Source organism: Cibotium barometz, chromosome 12 (assembly GCF_041138505.1).
Source record: "Cibotium barometz isolate CiBa-2024 chromosome 12, ASM4113850v1, whole genome shotgun sequence".
NCBI lineage: Eukaryota > Viridiplantae > Streptophyta > Polypodiopsida > Cyatheales > Cibotiaceae > Cibotium > Cibotium barometz.
The window spans coordinates 15948181-15964676 of NC_141057.1; the positions used below are offsets into that span (position 1 = coordinate 15948181).

At 47.5% G+C, this 16496-nt stretch overlaps 2 protein-coding genes across 4 annotated transcripts in view; one reads left to right on the forward strand and one right to left on the reverse strand.

Moving 5' to 3' along the window:
* Positions 1–458: 458 nt before the first annotated feature.
* LOC147633124 (DUF21 domain-containing protein At4g14240-like) overlaps positions 459–16496 on the reverse strand; it is a 164159-nt gene continuing 148121 nt past the window's right edge. For all 3 annotated transcript variants that reach the window (XM_086806134.1, XM_086806136.1, XM_086806135.1), the window contains 3 exons: positions 1761–1839; positions 1456–1584; positions 459–754 (listed from right to left, as the gene is read on the reverse strand). In XM_086806134.1, the coding sequence (XP_086662260.1) occupies positions 1474–1584; positions 1761–1839 (190 nt within the window). In that variant the 3' untranslated portion in view covers positions 459–754; positions 1456–1473. The remainder of the gene's footprint in view (positions 755–1455; positions 1585–1760; positions 1840–16496) is intronic.
* Positions 5962–15528, forward strand: LOC147633125 (uncharacterized). Its single transcript, XM_086805804.1, has 2 exons — positions 5962–6721; positions 14913–15528. The coding sequence occupies exons 1-2, from the start codon at positions 5998–6000 to the stop codon at positions 15164–15166; spliced, it is 978 nt and encodes a 325-aa protein (XP_086661930.1). The 5' UTR covers positions 5962–5997; the 3' UTR covers positions 15167–15528.

Below are 16496 nucleotides of genomic sequence, written 5' to 3' on the forward strand. Positions count from 1 at the left end.
TCCACTTGAATTTAAGCTCTCCCAAAACTTAAAATTTTGCTCGTGGACTTATTACTGAAGGCATCCTTTATGATGCAAACTCCATTAATCACTAAGAGAAAAGCTCGTTAGAAGCCTCAACCATGCTCCTACGAGTCATGCAACGGTGGTGGTGATGGCAAACCTTGTACTAAAAAATCATCTTTCTTACACTTACACATGTAATGGAGAAACTCATCATTCCAATGAATAATGTAGTTTGCTACTGCTCGATCCATAACACTAGTACCAAGCGCTCTTGCAATGTGTAAGAACATTCATATTTTAATCATTCCAAATAGTGACCCTGAATTGTTGGAAAAGATGATAATTTAAATCTTGAGCAACTAGTACTGTTGGAACAATCATATTACTAAGGAGTCTCCTACAAATAATCCACTCGACAGAAAAGATGGATGAGATAATCCTAACCATGGCTAAAAAAAAGGCAGTTACATATATTGATGATATCAATGCCACAGCCCAAAAGTACAAGGTAAACATCAATAATATTCAAAGGGATCTAATCTCTATATCCATAAAAAGATTAAGGGGAGCAACACATTCAAAACATGGCCCTAGCAAGTGCAGTCTAAAGAAAGGTTCACACAGGCCAAAGCCATTGCCTTTGGCACATTGCAACTCTCTTTACTAATATTTCCGCAAGGGAAACGGGTTAACGAATGATCCAGCCATTTTTTGGCCCAGGTATCTTCAATACTAGACAAGACACAACCTGCAATACAAAGGATAGCGATCAAAACAATGAAATGGTTGATTTTTTTATTTATTACATATATTTTGTGTGCGTGTGTGTGTGTGGGGGTTTTGGTGTTGTGAGGGGGAGGGATTGTTTGTTTGTTTCGTTAACTTCCATAAGGCATGGCGATGCACTCTTTGGTTTCGTGAGCACCCGTAAGGCATGGACAAACACTCTTGCCCATCCCAAGCCCGCCTGTTCCACGTGCAGAGATTTATAAGCATGCCAAGAAAACCTCATTTCATTTTGGAATGTCAATGAAGAGGAGTATGCTAACCGCAGTTTGAAAGAACGACTATATAACAAGAGAAAGGTCAGATTATTTCCCAAACTTAACAGAAGCAAAGTGCAATCTTAACTCCAGGAGAATCTAATCACAAAGCTTCAAACTCCATCATGCATAGCATAGACTACATGCTATTAAATCCCCACTCACATCATCAGCGCTCAACAGTAGTTGCAGGTTCATGCATAAGATGTCACCGCAGTAGACAAATCTTTACAGATAACCCACCTCTTTCACCAAAGGCACCAAAGGTGAAGGACAGCGACTCAGTCACAATTCAGGCTAGCACTAAAAAGAATGCACGCACCGTAGCTGGTTGAGCAATTGCACACATTTGGATAGAAAGAATTTATATGCTTTAGCTGGCCAAAACTTTGAAGGAATGACTCACCAGGTGCACCATGCCGTGTTATCTTTTATCCAACAAAGGCTGTGTGAGACTACTCGACCGTTTCACAGCCTTATCTGGCTTGTTCGAAACATCTTTGACAGATTTCTGGCTTTGAGCATGCCTTGCATTCTGCTTAAAAAGGGGGGGGAAATAACATGAGAATAGCAAATTTGCTCATTGATTCAAAATTCCTAACTTTGGGTTGTTTTAAAAAATCTTGTAAAGGGGGTCTACAATACCTGAACATGTATGGGGTTGTGTACATGTGTTTCGCACCAAAAATAAATAAATATTTGTATACTCACTCTTAAAAGGCGAGCCGCTGAGGAAGTTCGGGTTGGCATTACAGAAGATACAGCAGCAGCTGCTGCAGCAACCCTGATTCTGCAGTAAATAAATAAACATGTTAATACAAAGAGAGACCAAAAGCAAGTTCATGAAATTACCCCGTTTGAAAATGTCTATATGCCAGATGTCGTATAAACACTTTGAAGGAGGAAGTTGTTATACTGCAATTTCAGGTGCCATTCTTTTTCGGGTGGAAGAATAGAAAAAAGTTATCACAGCCAGCTTTTGGACAGTCTTTGGCATGTATGAGCAGCCTTGCCAGGGACCCAAGGTCCAGCCAGGGCTGGGGATGTGACCCGGCCTCAAATACGGAGAAAAAGAGGGGAAACCCCCAATTTCGCAGGTCAAGGTGAGGGACGGCAAGAAGGGGATGGAAAAGCAGCTGTACAGACAGGACCAGCAGTGATCAGACTTTTACAGCCTGCTGCAGCAGTGAATGCACCTGTACGGCCTGGTTCAGCTGCTGCATGGACAGATCCAGCCCTCCTGTAAGGTTAAAAAAACCCCTGCCCAGCTGTATGGTAGTGTAACTGTGTATGGCAGCAGTGCACACAGCAGACTGATTCAGAAACTGAGCTGCAAATAAGGTGTAAACGGAGCAGAAAACTCCTGACGTGGCCATATCAACCACTGGTGTGGCCCACGGGGCTAATTTTGAATTCCGAGCTGAATCTTTCTTTCTGATAGAGTGTGTGGTAGCAGAGTGCTGAGGGCAAAATATATGCACCTCCGCCATGGAAACGAGTTTCACCCTCACAAAACAGACGAAACACGAAACGTGTGAAACGTTTCAAAAAACCTATGAAACCTCCCAAAAAAGCATGTTTCGCCGGTAAAAATTTCTCTTGCCTGTTTTGATCGTGTTTTTCTTGCACCTTTTCTCCGCTTGTTTGCGAGCTGGTTTCGGCCTCCTATGTGCACCTGTTTGAGGCCTGTCAGTAGCCCCTGAGCACCCCTTGGGCCTCGGCCTTCCTCCTCCTTTCCTTCTCTTCTCCTTCCATTCTCTCCTCTCCTTCTCCTTCTCCTTCTCTTCCCCTTGCCTTCTCTTCTCCATAATGGTCGTGGGTCGGTGGAGGCTGCATCTGTGCCATTCAACCGCCTTGCATTAAAATAGAAGAATGATCTAGGATGCTGATGCATCACCTCATGGAATGTTTGGCATTCTGGCTGCTGAGCTGTCTTCATATGATTGAGCAGCAGGTCACCATCCCTTCTAGCTGCTGACGTGCTTGCAAGAGGAAGCCTCAGCTGTTACCATCTCCACCTCCCCACGACCCATTACAGCCGGGAAAGGCCTCCCAATGACCTTTCCCTACTCCTTCCTTTTCTTCTTTGAAGCTGCATCTCCTATCTCCCAAGTCCAATCTCTCCAAAATCTGTATGGGAAGAAAACATTCATCCTCCCCACAATGTATGGGAAGAAAACATTCTAGGTTTCAAGCTTTGAAAATCATGAATCATTATGTTTTTTGGTCATCCATATGCAATGCGCATTGTATATAATGGTCTCTAAATGCTCTAATTATATGTTTGAAAAATAACTAATATTTTGATTTTCTGATAACGTATCGATTTTTGTTTCGGGGCGAAACTTTAAAAACCTCGAAAAAAAAGAAACCTCAAAACATTTCTTGGAACTATGGCATCTGCAAAGCATTGTATCCAGATTTCTCAAATAAAGAATACTAGAGAGGAATGCAAAGATCAACACATTCACGCATATGAAGAAAGAAGATGGGAAGCCAAGGAGCGAGCACAAGTTCATAGAATGGCCTATGGAGAAGCAAAGCGAGGGGCGGTATAACTCCACGAAGAGCACCGAGTCAAATGTTTGAAAGTGTTGGCGAGGTTTTTGAAAACAAAGAGAGGAGTTACCAGCCATGATGGCTGCATTCATGAGATCAAGTACAAATCGACGCAGTTGAGATAAAGCCAAAGGACATGGACAAGAATGCCACAGTTGAAGACCAAGGGCAGCTTTCCAAGGTCGACCAAGAAGCATATAGGTCCAATTGTGCAGAGCCACCATTAGTTCCCAAACCGGTCTCCAAGATCATCACATTCATCGAGGAGGTGGCAACACCTGAGGTTCACACACTTCGATGAGTTGAGTGTTTCAACAGTTCTCGAGGTTTTTATGGGGCAAACCATGCCAACCCATAGTTCCCAAGGAGGCACTGGTGGCAAAGGCAACATTTTGGAGGTTGATCCCACACTCGGCTCAATAGCATAGAGCAAAGGTGCATCATGTGCACCCATGCTCCAAGTTAAGCAATAGGGAGTGACACTCTTCTGAGGTATGATGTGGACACGCTTCTACGCATTAGCCAACTCAGAGGTCGAGTGCATGGCCAGATTCATTTGTATGTAAGGGCATATGTACCAAGTCATTGTATTCTTGTCCAAGCGCCCAATGAGCAGCCAAGTGTGGACAACTTTATTATTATTATGGTGTGAACACCCTAGATTAGGGTTGGCCACCCAACTAGCCCAAAAGTCACAATAAATAGGGGGCTATGGCTGAGCGTCATATCATTCATGAGTATCATTCATCATTGAGTAGTTGAGAGCCTGCTACCATTGAGTATCTCTATTCCATTGTAGATAAGTCATGCATATGAATACATCAGTAGGTTAGGTCATCTCTTTATCAGTTGTGTATCTTGCATGAGGGAGAAGTATGTACAAGGTATCTACGTTGTCCACAATGAGACGATATTCTATAAGATGTAATATGTGAGGGTGTTCCCTCGAACAAAATGGTAATGAATCTCGATGTGCTTCATCTGAGTGTGGAATGCCAAGAAACTATATCTTAGTGCATAGTAGCAGCCCTGTCCTAGTCAAATCCAACATCACCAAGAAGTCTCCTAAAGCCATATAGCCTTGCGAGTAATTACAAACGATAAACAACCGCAGCTGCTTCGTGATATCCAAGAAATGAGCCCTAAACTAAGTGTGAAGCAATATCCTATAGTTGAACATTTGGTACCTTAATCACTTACCCAATCAGAATCAGTACAACCCTTAAGAAGCCCTCCTCTCTTGTAGGCAATGCCAGAAGTTTTGAGTGCATTGCACATACCTGAGAGCTAAAGGACAGATTCTCTGATGACGCCTTTGGGGCTGAGAGAAAAACTGACTTAGAACACCCACCACATAATTGATATCTGGTCTTGTGTTGGATAAATATATATACCTAGATGAATCTAGGAACTTTCCAAATTCACTTTTTAGGAACGTGCATGTTATATACTCATGGCAATCAACCCACAAGACTATATAACTATCAACTCCATTATGCATAGTATCGACTAGATACTACGACATCCCCACTAACGTCATCAGTGCCCAATAGTGGGTGTAGAACTCTGTATCAAGGGCCTGCGAGCTCCGCTTCTCCCCCCCCCCCCCCCCCCCGCTGCTTCTCGCCATCGCGCCCCCCTCTCCCCCCCGCCAGTCCATCGCTTTCTCCGCCGTCCTCTCCCCCGCCTCCTTCATTGCGCCCCTCTTCGCCATCTCTCCCCCGCCTTCTGCCTAGCGTCCTCCCCCGCCTTCGCTCCCCTGCCTCCCTCCTCGTTTCCGCCTTCTCCCCCCCCCCCGCCTTCTCTTCCCTCGCCACCTTCCACGCTGCCTTCCCCGCCATTCCCCCCGCCGCTTGCTTCCTTCCCCCGTCATCTTTTCCTCCGCCTCTCTATCCCCTTCGCCTCCTTCTACCCCGCCTCTCTTCTCTCCCCCGCCACCTCTCCCCCCTCCGCCTTCTCTCTCCTCCCTTTCGTCTCGCCCCTCCGCCCACCGCTAACTCCTCCCCGCCTCAGCTCCCCCCCCCGCCCCCGCTATCCTGTAGCCCTCCGCCTCTTTTTTCCTCGCAGGGCTGTGTCCCTCCCGTTGGTGACCCCGGTTTCTGGCCTTTTCCCTCTGGAGGACTCCATGGAAGCCGCTCCGACTAACCCTGCCGATTCCGGTCTCCGTCTGGAGTTCACAGCTGAAGATCTTCAGTTGTTTGTTTCCACAGTTTCCGCTCTCGAGGCCTCCTCCTTGGTCTGCAAGATAGTGGGTAGCCGTCCGATGCGGAGAGAGCTTCGCGACCTTCTGCAAGGCAGCCTTGTTGGCGTGCCCGCCAAGATCGTCAGCGTAGATTTTTTGGGACGTGGCTACTACCAGGTGGATTTCGAGTCCCCACAGGCAGCTCAGATGGTGCTGGCTCGGAGCCCCATTGCCCTCCGCTCATCTCGGGCGTTCCTGGCGCGATGGACTCATGGTTTCGACCCCGCTTCTGACCCGCTAGCAGGCGCGACAGGTTTCCCCGTCACTATCTGCTTTCCTGGACTCCGTAGGGAGTACTTGCCCCTCTTGTCATCCATTGGCAAGGCGTTCGGGCAGGTGGTGGAGACGCCTCAGACAGCGGCTTCAGTGATTGCTCGGGCAGCAGGACTCCCGGCCATTCGGGTTGTGGTTCCGTCACCGGAGTCCCTCCCGAAGACGATCCTTCTCCCTTGTCTTTCTGGAGGACATGATATACAGCGCGTGGAGTATTCGGGCCTCCCCGGCCAGTGCTACGCATGTCGGGAGATGGGCCATCTCGCACGCGCCTGTCCCCGCAAGGGGGCTCATCCTTCACGCTATGCCGCCTCTGGACCCCCTGCAGGAGACCCGAGGGGTGGCCATCCACCTCAGAGACCGGACATCCCTGGCTCGCCACAGCAGGCGCCATCATCTGACGAGCAGGCCCCGGCGGAGGATGCCGCGCAGTCCCAGGAGGCTGGCGGGTGGCAGGAGGTTCGCCGGCGGAAACGCCCGGCCCGCAGGGTCCGTCGCAGACGCCAACAGGCAGCACAGGCTGGCGGACAGGCGACTCCGGTTGGCGTACAGGCACCTACCCGCACTTATGCTCCTGTCAGGGATAGGCGGCCAGCAGGTCCTGTCACCAGCCTGGACATTTCCTAGTCTGAAAGGGGTCTGGTGGACTCCACGATGTTTAAATATTTGGAAAGTACAAGCTTTGGGAATGGGGGATTATCCTAGAATACAAAGGACCACACTCCTAAAATTTAGGAGAGTTGCTATTTTTGGCCCGACTCCGATGGAAATTCTGTTCGCGTCATTACATCTGGAATTGAGCAGATACCAAGAGTTGGCAAAGTGCCTATGACAGAATGTCTACTAGTTGGGATATTTTTAGAGCTAAAGATTATGGGAGAATCCATCTCTTAGATTGGGACATGTGGCAAGAAAGTGGATCAAAGTGAGACAAGTGGCCTGACACTTGTTAGAAAATGGATCAAAATGAGACAAGTGGCCTCACACTTGTCACTTCAGCTATTGTGTGGCTCTCCACTTGTCATTGTAGCCTTCTCTTGCCATTTTAGCTCATGGGAGGCCCAAATCTATAAATTGGAGCCCTCTCTCTTCATTAATGAAGGCTCTCTTGCTGCAGACTAGCCTCTACCACCGTTTAAGGCTTCCCTAATGATGGCTACTCTCTTTCTCTCTCACTTGAAGGCTGCCCATGAAGAATACCGGCTGTATGGGACTGTTTTGGAGGCTTCCATCGCGAAGAAAGTCTGAAGGCAAGGGTATTCAATCATTTATTATGATTTCTAGCCATTGTATGTGTTGTACCAGCATTTGTACTTGCTGTACCTGCTGTACCAGCCACCGTACCGGCTGTACCAGCCATTGTACTTGCTGTACCACCATTGTACTTGTTGTACCAACTTCTGTACTTGCTGTACCTGCTGTACCAGCCACCGTACTGGCTGTACCACCATTGTACTTGTACCAACTTCTGTACTTGCTGTACCTGCTGTACCAGCCATTGTACTTGCTGTACCACCATTGTACTTGTACCAACTTCTGTACTTGCTGTACCTGCTGTACCAGCCACCGTACCGGCTGTACCAGCCACCGTACCGGCTGTACCAGCCATTGTACCTGCTGTACCGGCTGAATGGAGAGTTGTACTTGCTGTACCCTTTCTATTGCATGAAGACCCATGGTTTTTGGGGAAGAATCAGTACCCACACGGAGGTATATGGATTATATTGTTGGCTCGGCATTTCTACAGCCTATGTTCCAGCTCAGTTGCCTTGTGTTGGGCTGTGTTATGGCATTTGTATATGGATAATCCGGCATCTCCCGTGGGGAGAGTAAGGCCCTCAAAGCTTGTACATGATATTGTTCTCCTTGGGTAATAAAATACTCCAAGGGGGGGGTCGGCCCATTCCGGCCTCTATGCGGTGTCACACGTGCAAGCTCCATTTTCAGCATTTGTGGATGTTTTGTCCAGCTTTATGTTTAAATGTTTTAATATGCATTGATGGTATCAACAAGTGTGTCAAAGGCCCTAGTCCCCCGGGCACCGCCGCTGCGAGTTACATTGGTATCAGAGCATAGGCTTTCTTGGAAGCGGAGGCTTCCTTCTATCAATAAGGAAGAGAAAAGATCTCAAGTGGGGACCACACTTACCATCATTGCTGTTAAGCATGGCCAGCCGCTTCATAGCTTATGAAGCAAGAGCATGAGCAGTAGACAGCTTGTTGATCTAAGGATTTATGAATTCATAGAATTTTATCGTGGAAGTGTGAAGTTGGCTTTATGTGCACACGTTTAGCACTCTTTCCATATGGATATTGTGGATTATATTATCAAGCTTACAGGCAAGCTATATGGAGATATATCTCAGGATATCTTAAGGATATGGTGACGAGATATTTCTTTTGGCTTCATGACCAACCTGGCAAAGAACAGCTAAGTATACTTTGAGTTTGCAAAGTTGGTGCTTTTGCTATATTTACTATGAAGTGTTTTTGATGTTCACTAACCCTTGTATAGCTATGCAAGGAGAAAGGTGTTGTTGTTTGCCTTGAGATGGTTTCAGGGAAACATTGTTTATGGCTCCCTTTAATGGGATGAATTCTTTTCATGGCTCCCTTTATTGGGATGGAATATATCTATGGAGATTTCTTTCTTGGACGAGATTTATATAGATATTGGGCTTCACAAGCAATTTCTATGGACGAATCTGTCCGAGTTTATAGAGAAGAAATCTTTGGTTATCTTATGGATATGATGCTTTTATGGATAAAGTCCACCTCTACTCCAAGGTGTGTGGTTAGCACGGAGTATGTGGTAAGAGTTATGGTATACAAGGATTATGGTATACAGGTGTATGGATTCCTGGACTTCTTTTCTAGGAATTTGGATCCATCCTCAGGTTTATGCATTATGTTTATGGCTCCCTTTTACTGGGATGTATTATTCTTTTTGGCTCCCTTTATTTGGGATGCATTGGACTTATGAAACTCACGATTCACATACCCTGTGTAGTGTTCTCTTGTCCTACGTGCTCTCTTGAAGATTGTTTCTACCATGTGTGGGTGGAACAATAGAGAGCAGATGGAAGGGAACATGGGCACTTGAGAGGGTAGTGTGAGTTGGTGGCCGAAATGCCTATAAACTATGTGTAGCAGAAATGCGTATGAAACACCAGGTTATCTATGCCTGCGAGTGATTGTTTTCAGGACTCCTTGTTTAGCCGCCCTGTGTAGTATTTCTCTTGACCTAGGTGCTCTTCAAGATGTTGCTACCTTGCTTGGTAGAACATAGAGCCAATGGTAGAGAATATGGGCACTGAAGTCGGGCCGGGCGTCAAGGCAGCTCCTTGGTGATCTACATCGACATACCATTGTTTTCTAAATGCTGAATTTCATATGCATTGGCATGGAGGATTTGGCAATGGATGCCCGTGAAGCTATGTATTGAATTTCTCCAATAGTAATACAATTTACTCAAGGGAGGAGTCGGCTGTTCCGGCTCATTGTGTCTCTTGTAAGCCCACCTCTCATCCAAGGTGTGTGGTCAGAGTACCAACACGGAGTGCAAGTGGTAAAGTGGACATGACGTGACTTATGTCTATGCCAAGGGTCATGTGGACCGATGTCTTGTTTGCAGGAGACTTATTTTGTCTCACCCATTTACTTGGGACATGGATTATGATATCTGGACTTATGGGACTGATTTGTCTCGCCCATTTACTTGGGACATGGATTATGATATCTGGACTTATGGGACTGTTTTTTGTCTCGCCCATTTATCTTGGGACATGATTTTGATATTGGTATTATGGAGACTTATTTAGTCTCGCCCATTTCTTTGGGACACGGATTCTTCAGTTATATTGGATTTTTGAGACTGTCTCGTCTCGCCCAATCGATGGGACATGATTATATCTTGAATATATGGCTTGAAGCTTAAAGTTGCGGACAACTTTTAAGAAGTTGGGGAGGATGTCACCAGCCTGGACATTTCCTAGTCTGAAAGGGGTCTGGTGGACTCCACGATGTTTAAATATTTGGAAAGTACAAGCTTTGGGAATGGGGGATTATCCTAGAATACAAAGGACCACACTCCTAAAATTTAGGAGAGTTGCTATTTTTGGCCCGACTCCGATGGAAATTCTGTTCGCGTCATTACATCTGGAATTGAGCAGATACCAAGAGTTGGCAAAGTGCCTATGACAGAATGTCTACTAGTTGGGATATTTTTAGAGCTAAAGATTATGGGAGAATCCATCTCTTAGATTGGGACATGTGGCAAGAAAGTGGATCAAAGTGAGACAAGTGGCCTGACACTTGTTAGAAAATGGATCAAAATGAGACAAGTGGCCTCACACTTGTCACTTCAGCTATTGTGTGGCTCTCCACTTGTCATTGTAGCCTTCTCTTGCCATTTTAGCTCATGGGAGGCCCAAATCTATAAATTGGAGCCCTCTCTCTTCATTAATGAAGGCTCTCTTGCTGCAGACTAGCCTCTACCACCGTTTAAGGCTTCCCTAATGATGGCTACTCTCTTTCTCTCTCACTTGAAGGCTGCCCATGAAGAATACCGGCTGTATGGGACTGTTTTGGAGGCTTCCATCGCGAAGAAAGTCTGAAGGCAAGGGTATTCAATCATTTATTATGATTTCTAGCCATTGTATGTGTTGTACCAGCATTTGTACTTGCTGTACCTGCTGTACCAGCCACCGTACCGGCTGTACCAGCCATTGTACTTGCTGTACCACCATTGTACTTGTTGTACCAACTTCTGTACTTGCTGTACCTGCTGTACCAGCCACCGTACTGGCTGTACCACCATTGTACTTGTACCAACTTCTGTACTTGCTGTACCACCATTGTACTTGTACCAACTTCTGTACTTGCTGTACCTGCTGTACCAGCCACCGTACCGGCTGTACCAGCCACCGTACCGGCTGTACCAGCCATTGTACCTGCTGTACCGGCTGAATGGAGAGTTGTACTTGCTGTACCCTTTCTATTGCATGAAGACCCATGGTTTTTGGGGAAGAATCAGTACCCACACGGAGGTATATGGATTATATTGTTGGCTCGGCATTTCTACAGCCTATGTTCCAGCTCAGTTGCCTTGTGTTGGGCTGTGTTATGGCATTTGTATATGGATAATCCGGCATCTCCCGTGGGGAGAGTAAGGCCCTCAAAGCTTGTACATGATATTGTTCTCCTTGGGTAATAAAATACTCCAAGGGGGGGGTCGGCCCATTCCGGCCTCTATGCGGTGTCACACGTGCAAGCTCCATTTTCAGCATTTGTGGATGTTTTGTCCAGCTTTATGTTTAAATGTTTTAATATGCATTGATGGTATCAACAAGTGTGTCAAAGGCCCTAGTCCCCCGGGCACCGCCGCTGCGAGTTACATTGGTATCAGAGCATAGGCTTTCTTGGAAGCGGAGGCTTCCTTCTATCAATAAGGAAGAGAAAAGATCTCAAGTGGGGACCACACTTACCATCATTGCTGTTAAGCATGGCCAGCCGCTTCATAGCTTATGAAGCAAGAGCATGAGCAGTAGACAGCTTGTTGATCTAAGGATTTATGAATTCATAGAATTTTATCGTGGAAGTGTGAAGTTGGCTTTATGTGCACACGTTTAGCACTCTTTCCATATGGATATTGTGGATTATATTATCAAGCTTACAGGCAAGCTATATGGAGATATATCTCAGGATATCTTAAGGATATGGTGACGAGATATTTCTTTTGGCTTCATGACCAACCTGGCAAAGAACAGCTAAGTATACTTTGAGTTTGCAAAGTTGGTGCTTTTGCTATATTTACTATGAAGTGTTTTTGATGTTCACTAACCCTTGTATAGCTATGCAAGGAGAAAGGTGTTGTTGTTTGCCTTGAGATGGTTTCAGGGAAACATTGTTTATGGCTCCCTTTAATGGGATGAATTCTTTTCATGGCTCCCTTTATTGGGATGGAATATATCTATGGAGATTTCTTTCTTGGACGAGATTTATATAGATATTGGGCTTCACAAGCAATTTCTATGGACGAATCTGTCCGAGTTTATAGAGAAGAAATCTTTGGTTATCTTATGGATATGATGCTTTTATGGATAAAGTCCACCTCTACTCCAAGGTGTGTGGTTAGCACGGAGTATGTGGTAAGAGTTATGGTATACAAGGATTATGGTATACAGGTGTATGGATTCCTGGACTTCTTTTCTAGGAATTTGGATCCATCCTCAGGTTTATGCATTATGTTTATGGCTCCCTTTTACTGGGATGTATTATTCTTTTTGGCTCCCTTTATTTGGGATGCATTGGACTTATGAAACTCACGATTCACATACCCTGTGTAGTGTTCTCTTGTCCTACGTGCTCTCTTGAAGATTGTTTCTACCATGTGTGGGTGGAACAATAGAGAGCAGATGGAAGGGAACATGGGCACTTGAGAGGGTAGTGTGAGTTGGTGGCCGAAATGCCTATAAACTATGTGTAGCAGAAATGCGTATGAAACACCAGGTTATCTATGCCTGCGAGTGATTGTTTTCAGGACTCCTTGTTTAGCCGCCCTGTGTAGTATTTCTCTTGACCTAGGTGCTCTTCAAGATGTTGCTACCTTGCTTGGTAGAACATAGAGCCAATGGTAGAGAATATGGGCACTGAAGTCGGGCCGGGCGTCAAGGCAGCTCCTTGGTGATCTACATCGACATACCATTGTTTTCTAAATGCTGAATTTCATATGCATTGGCATGGAGGATTTGGCAATGGATGCCCGTGAAGCTATGTATTGAATTTCTCCAATAGTAATACAATTTACTCAAGGGAGGAGTCGGCTGTTCCGGCTCATTGTGTCTCTTGTAAGCCCACCTCTCATCCAAGGTGTGTGGTCAGAGTACCAACACGGAGTGCAAGTGGTAAAGTGGACATGACGTGACTTATGTCTATGCCAAGGGTCATGTGGACCGATGTCTTGTTTGCAGGAGACTTATTTTGTCTCACCCATTTACTTGGGACATGGATTATGATATCTGGACTTATGGGACTGATTTGTCTCGCCCATTTACTTGGGACATGGATTATGATATCTGGACTTATGGGACTGTTTTTTGTCTCGCCCATTTATCTTGGGACATGATTTTGATATTGGTATTATGGAGACTTATTTAGTCTCGCCCATTTCTTTGGGACACGGATTCTTCAGTTATATTGGATTTTTGAGACTGTCTCGTCTCGCCCAATCGATGGGACATGATTATATCTTGAATATATGGCTTGAAGCTTAAAGTTGCGGACAACTTTTAAGAAGTTGGGGAGGATGTCACCAGCCTGGACATTTCCTAGTCTGAAAGGGGTCTGGTGGACTCCACGATGTTTAAATATTTGGAAAGTACAAGCTTTGGGAATGGGGGATTATCCTAGAATACAAAGGACCACACTCCTAAAATTTAGGAGAGTTGCTATTTTTGGCCCGACTCCGATGGAAATTCTGTTCGCGTCATTACATCTGGAATTGAGCAGATACCAAGAGTTGGCAAAGTGCCTATGACAGAATGTCTACTAGTTGGGATATTTTTAGAGCTAAAGATTATGGGAGAATCCATCTCTTAGATTGGGACATGTGGCAAGAAAGTGGATCAAAGTGAGACAAGTGGCCTGACACTTGTTAGAAAATGGATCAAAATGAGACAAGTGGCCTCACACTTGTCACTTCAGCTATTGTGTGGCTCTCCACTTGTCATTGTAGCCTTCTCTTGCCATTTTAGCTCATGGGAGGCCCAAATCTATAAATTGGAGCCCTCTCTCTTCATTAATGAAGGCTCTCTTGCTGCAGACTAGCCTCTACCACCGTTTAAGGCTTCCCTAATGATGGCTACTCTCTTTCTCTCTCACTTGAAGGCTGCCCATGAAGAATACCGGCTGTATGGGACTGTTTTGGAGGCTTCCATCGCGAAGAAAGTCTGAAGGCAAGGGTATTCAATCATTTATTATGATTTCTAGCCATTGTATGTGTTGTTCCAGCATTTGTACTTGCTGTACCTGCTGTACCAGCCACCGTACCGGCTGTACCAGCCATTGTACTTGCTGTACCACCATTGTACTTGTTGTACCAACTTCTGTACTTGCTGTACCTGCTGTACCAGCCACCGTACTGGCTGTACCAGCCATTGTACTTGCTGTACCACCATTGTACTTGTACCAACTTCTGTACTTGCTGTACCTGCTGTACCAGCCACCGTACCGGCTGTACCAGCCACCGTACTTGCTGTACCAGCTGTACCAACCACCGTACCGACTGTACCAGCTACTGTACCTGCTGTACCAGCCACTGTACCGGCTGTACCAGCCATTGTACCTGCTGTACCGGCTGAATGGAGAGTTGTACTTGCTGTACCCTTTCTATTGCATGAAGACCCATGGTTTTTGGGGAAGAATCAGTACCCACACGGAGGTATATGGATTATATTGTTGGCTCGGCATTTCTACAGCCTATGTTCCAGCTCAGTTGCCTTGTGTTGGGCTGTGTTATGGCATTTGTATATGGATAATCCGGCATCTCCCGTGGGGAGAGTAAGGCCCTCAAAGCTTGTACATGATATTGTTCTCCTTGGGTAATAAAATACTCCAAGGGGGGGGTCGGCCCATTCCGGCCTCTATGCGGTGTCACACGTGCAAGCTCCATTTTCAGCATTTGTGGATGTTTTGTCCAGCTTTATGTTTAAATGTTTTAATATGCATTGATGGTATCAACAAGTGTGTCAAAGGCCCTAGTCCCCCGGGCACCGCCGCTGCGAGTTACAGGTCCCACCCCGATGGACGAGGATTCAGACTCAGCGCCCGTTGAGGCCGCTGGTGGAGCCTCCCACGTGGAGACCCCGCTCCCGCCTCCCCCCGCGGGGGGCCCCGCCCCCTCCTTGGAGCAGATTCCTGAGGATCCTGGGCCGCACTCTTCGACCCCCGGCTCCCCTTCCCCTCACCCGGAGAGCACTCCTTCCACCCTCCCCTCTCCCCCCCCCAGCCCCCCCCCTCCCGCCTCCCCCGGCGGCCCCCCCTGACACCTATCCTCTGGCAGATGCCTCTCCATCCTCTCCTCGCTCTCCCCCCTCCTCGCCGCGAGCCCCCATCCCTCCCTCGGCCTCTCCAGGTTACTTCGCCAGACCACCCACTGCCCCGGGGCAGCGCAGCTGGGTAGGCCAGAGCTCAGTCCAGCGGCTGTTCCACCGCCACTCCGGGCCGGTGGAGATGGCGATCCTTGCTTCGCCCGCCATAGAGTTCTCTCCAGCCTCCCCTGGGGGGCCCCCGCCAGTGATGGGGCTACCAGTGGATTACGGTTTTTTCAGGTGCCTCCAGCTGGACGCTGGCCCATTCGAGACACTGGTCGCGCCCTTGCGAGTTTGCGTGGTGTGCCATCCCTCTCGTTCTCCCTCAGTGGTGAGCAGCATGGTGGCTTTCTCCTTTCCTCTCAGCGTTGCCCCAGACACAGCATGGGATAACAACTCTGTAGAGGAAGTTTTGCGTGATCAGATACTGGAGTTTTCTCACCACTTCAGTGACCTGGGGCTCACGGACCTATTGCAGACCCGATTACACTCAGCCCGCATGAGCTTGTTTGGTATAGGAGACTGGCGGGCGGATCCGGTCCACACCTCAGTTGAGGCGGTGATTCTGATTCTCCTCCATGCCGCCCCGAGGGTGCAGCCTACCTTTAGATACATATATGCAGAGGATTGGTCTCACGCCTATGCCCTGGTCAGGGCGAAGGCGGAGTGGGGCTGGACACAGAGACAGGTCACCCTCTTTTTGGAGAGACTCCGCACCCGGACAAACAGTGATTATTCTCCCTCCAAGCCGGCGCCCAAGACTCACAGAGTGGAGGGCAGATCATCCGGGCCGGCTGAGAGGGGTGAGCCAGTGGAGGCTGCTTCACTTGCCATAGCTCATCCATGAGGATCCTCTCATGGAACATCCAGGGTCTCGGTGGACATCGCTGCTACATTGGTCGGGGCAGACTTCGCCAGCAGATCCAGAGGGCTCTCGTTGGAGGACCCATAGATATCCTTTTCATCCAGGAGCACCACCTTTCTGCCGGGCGTACCCGCACCTGCGGGAAGATCTTGCCAGGCAGGAGTCACACTTTTTGGTCACCGGCATATGGCTCCCAGGGAAACCAGGGTGGAGTATGCATCTCAGTCAGCGAGCAGCTTCTATCCGAGGTTGTGGACTCTGGCATTCTGGTCCAGGGTCGTGCGCAGTGGATCATCCTTCGGGTTGGGGAAGACCGCATTGGCTTCCTCAACTTCTACGCCCCTAATGGGGCGACCGGGAGAGCCGAGTTCTGGAGCACCATTCGGCAGTCCCTCCCCTTGGCAGACCACTGGTGCCTCG

Coding starts and splice junctions, on each gene's coding strand:
- LOC147633125 (XM_086805804.1), top strand. CDS start 5,998: ATGGTGCTGGCTCGGAGCCCCATTGCCCTCCGCTCATCTCGGGCGTTC. Junction 6,722..14,912: donor CAGGGATAGGCGGCCAGCAG/GTCCTGTCACCA, acceptor TGCGAGTTACAG/GTCCCACCCCGATGGACGAG.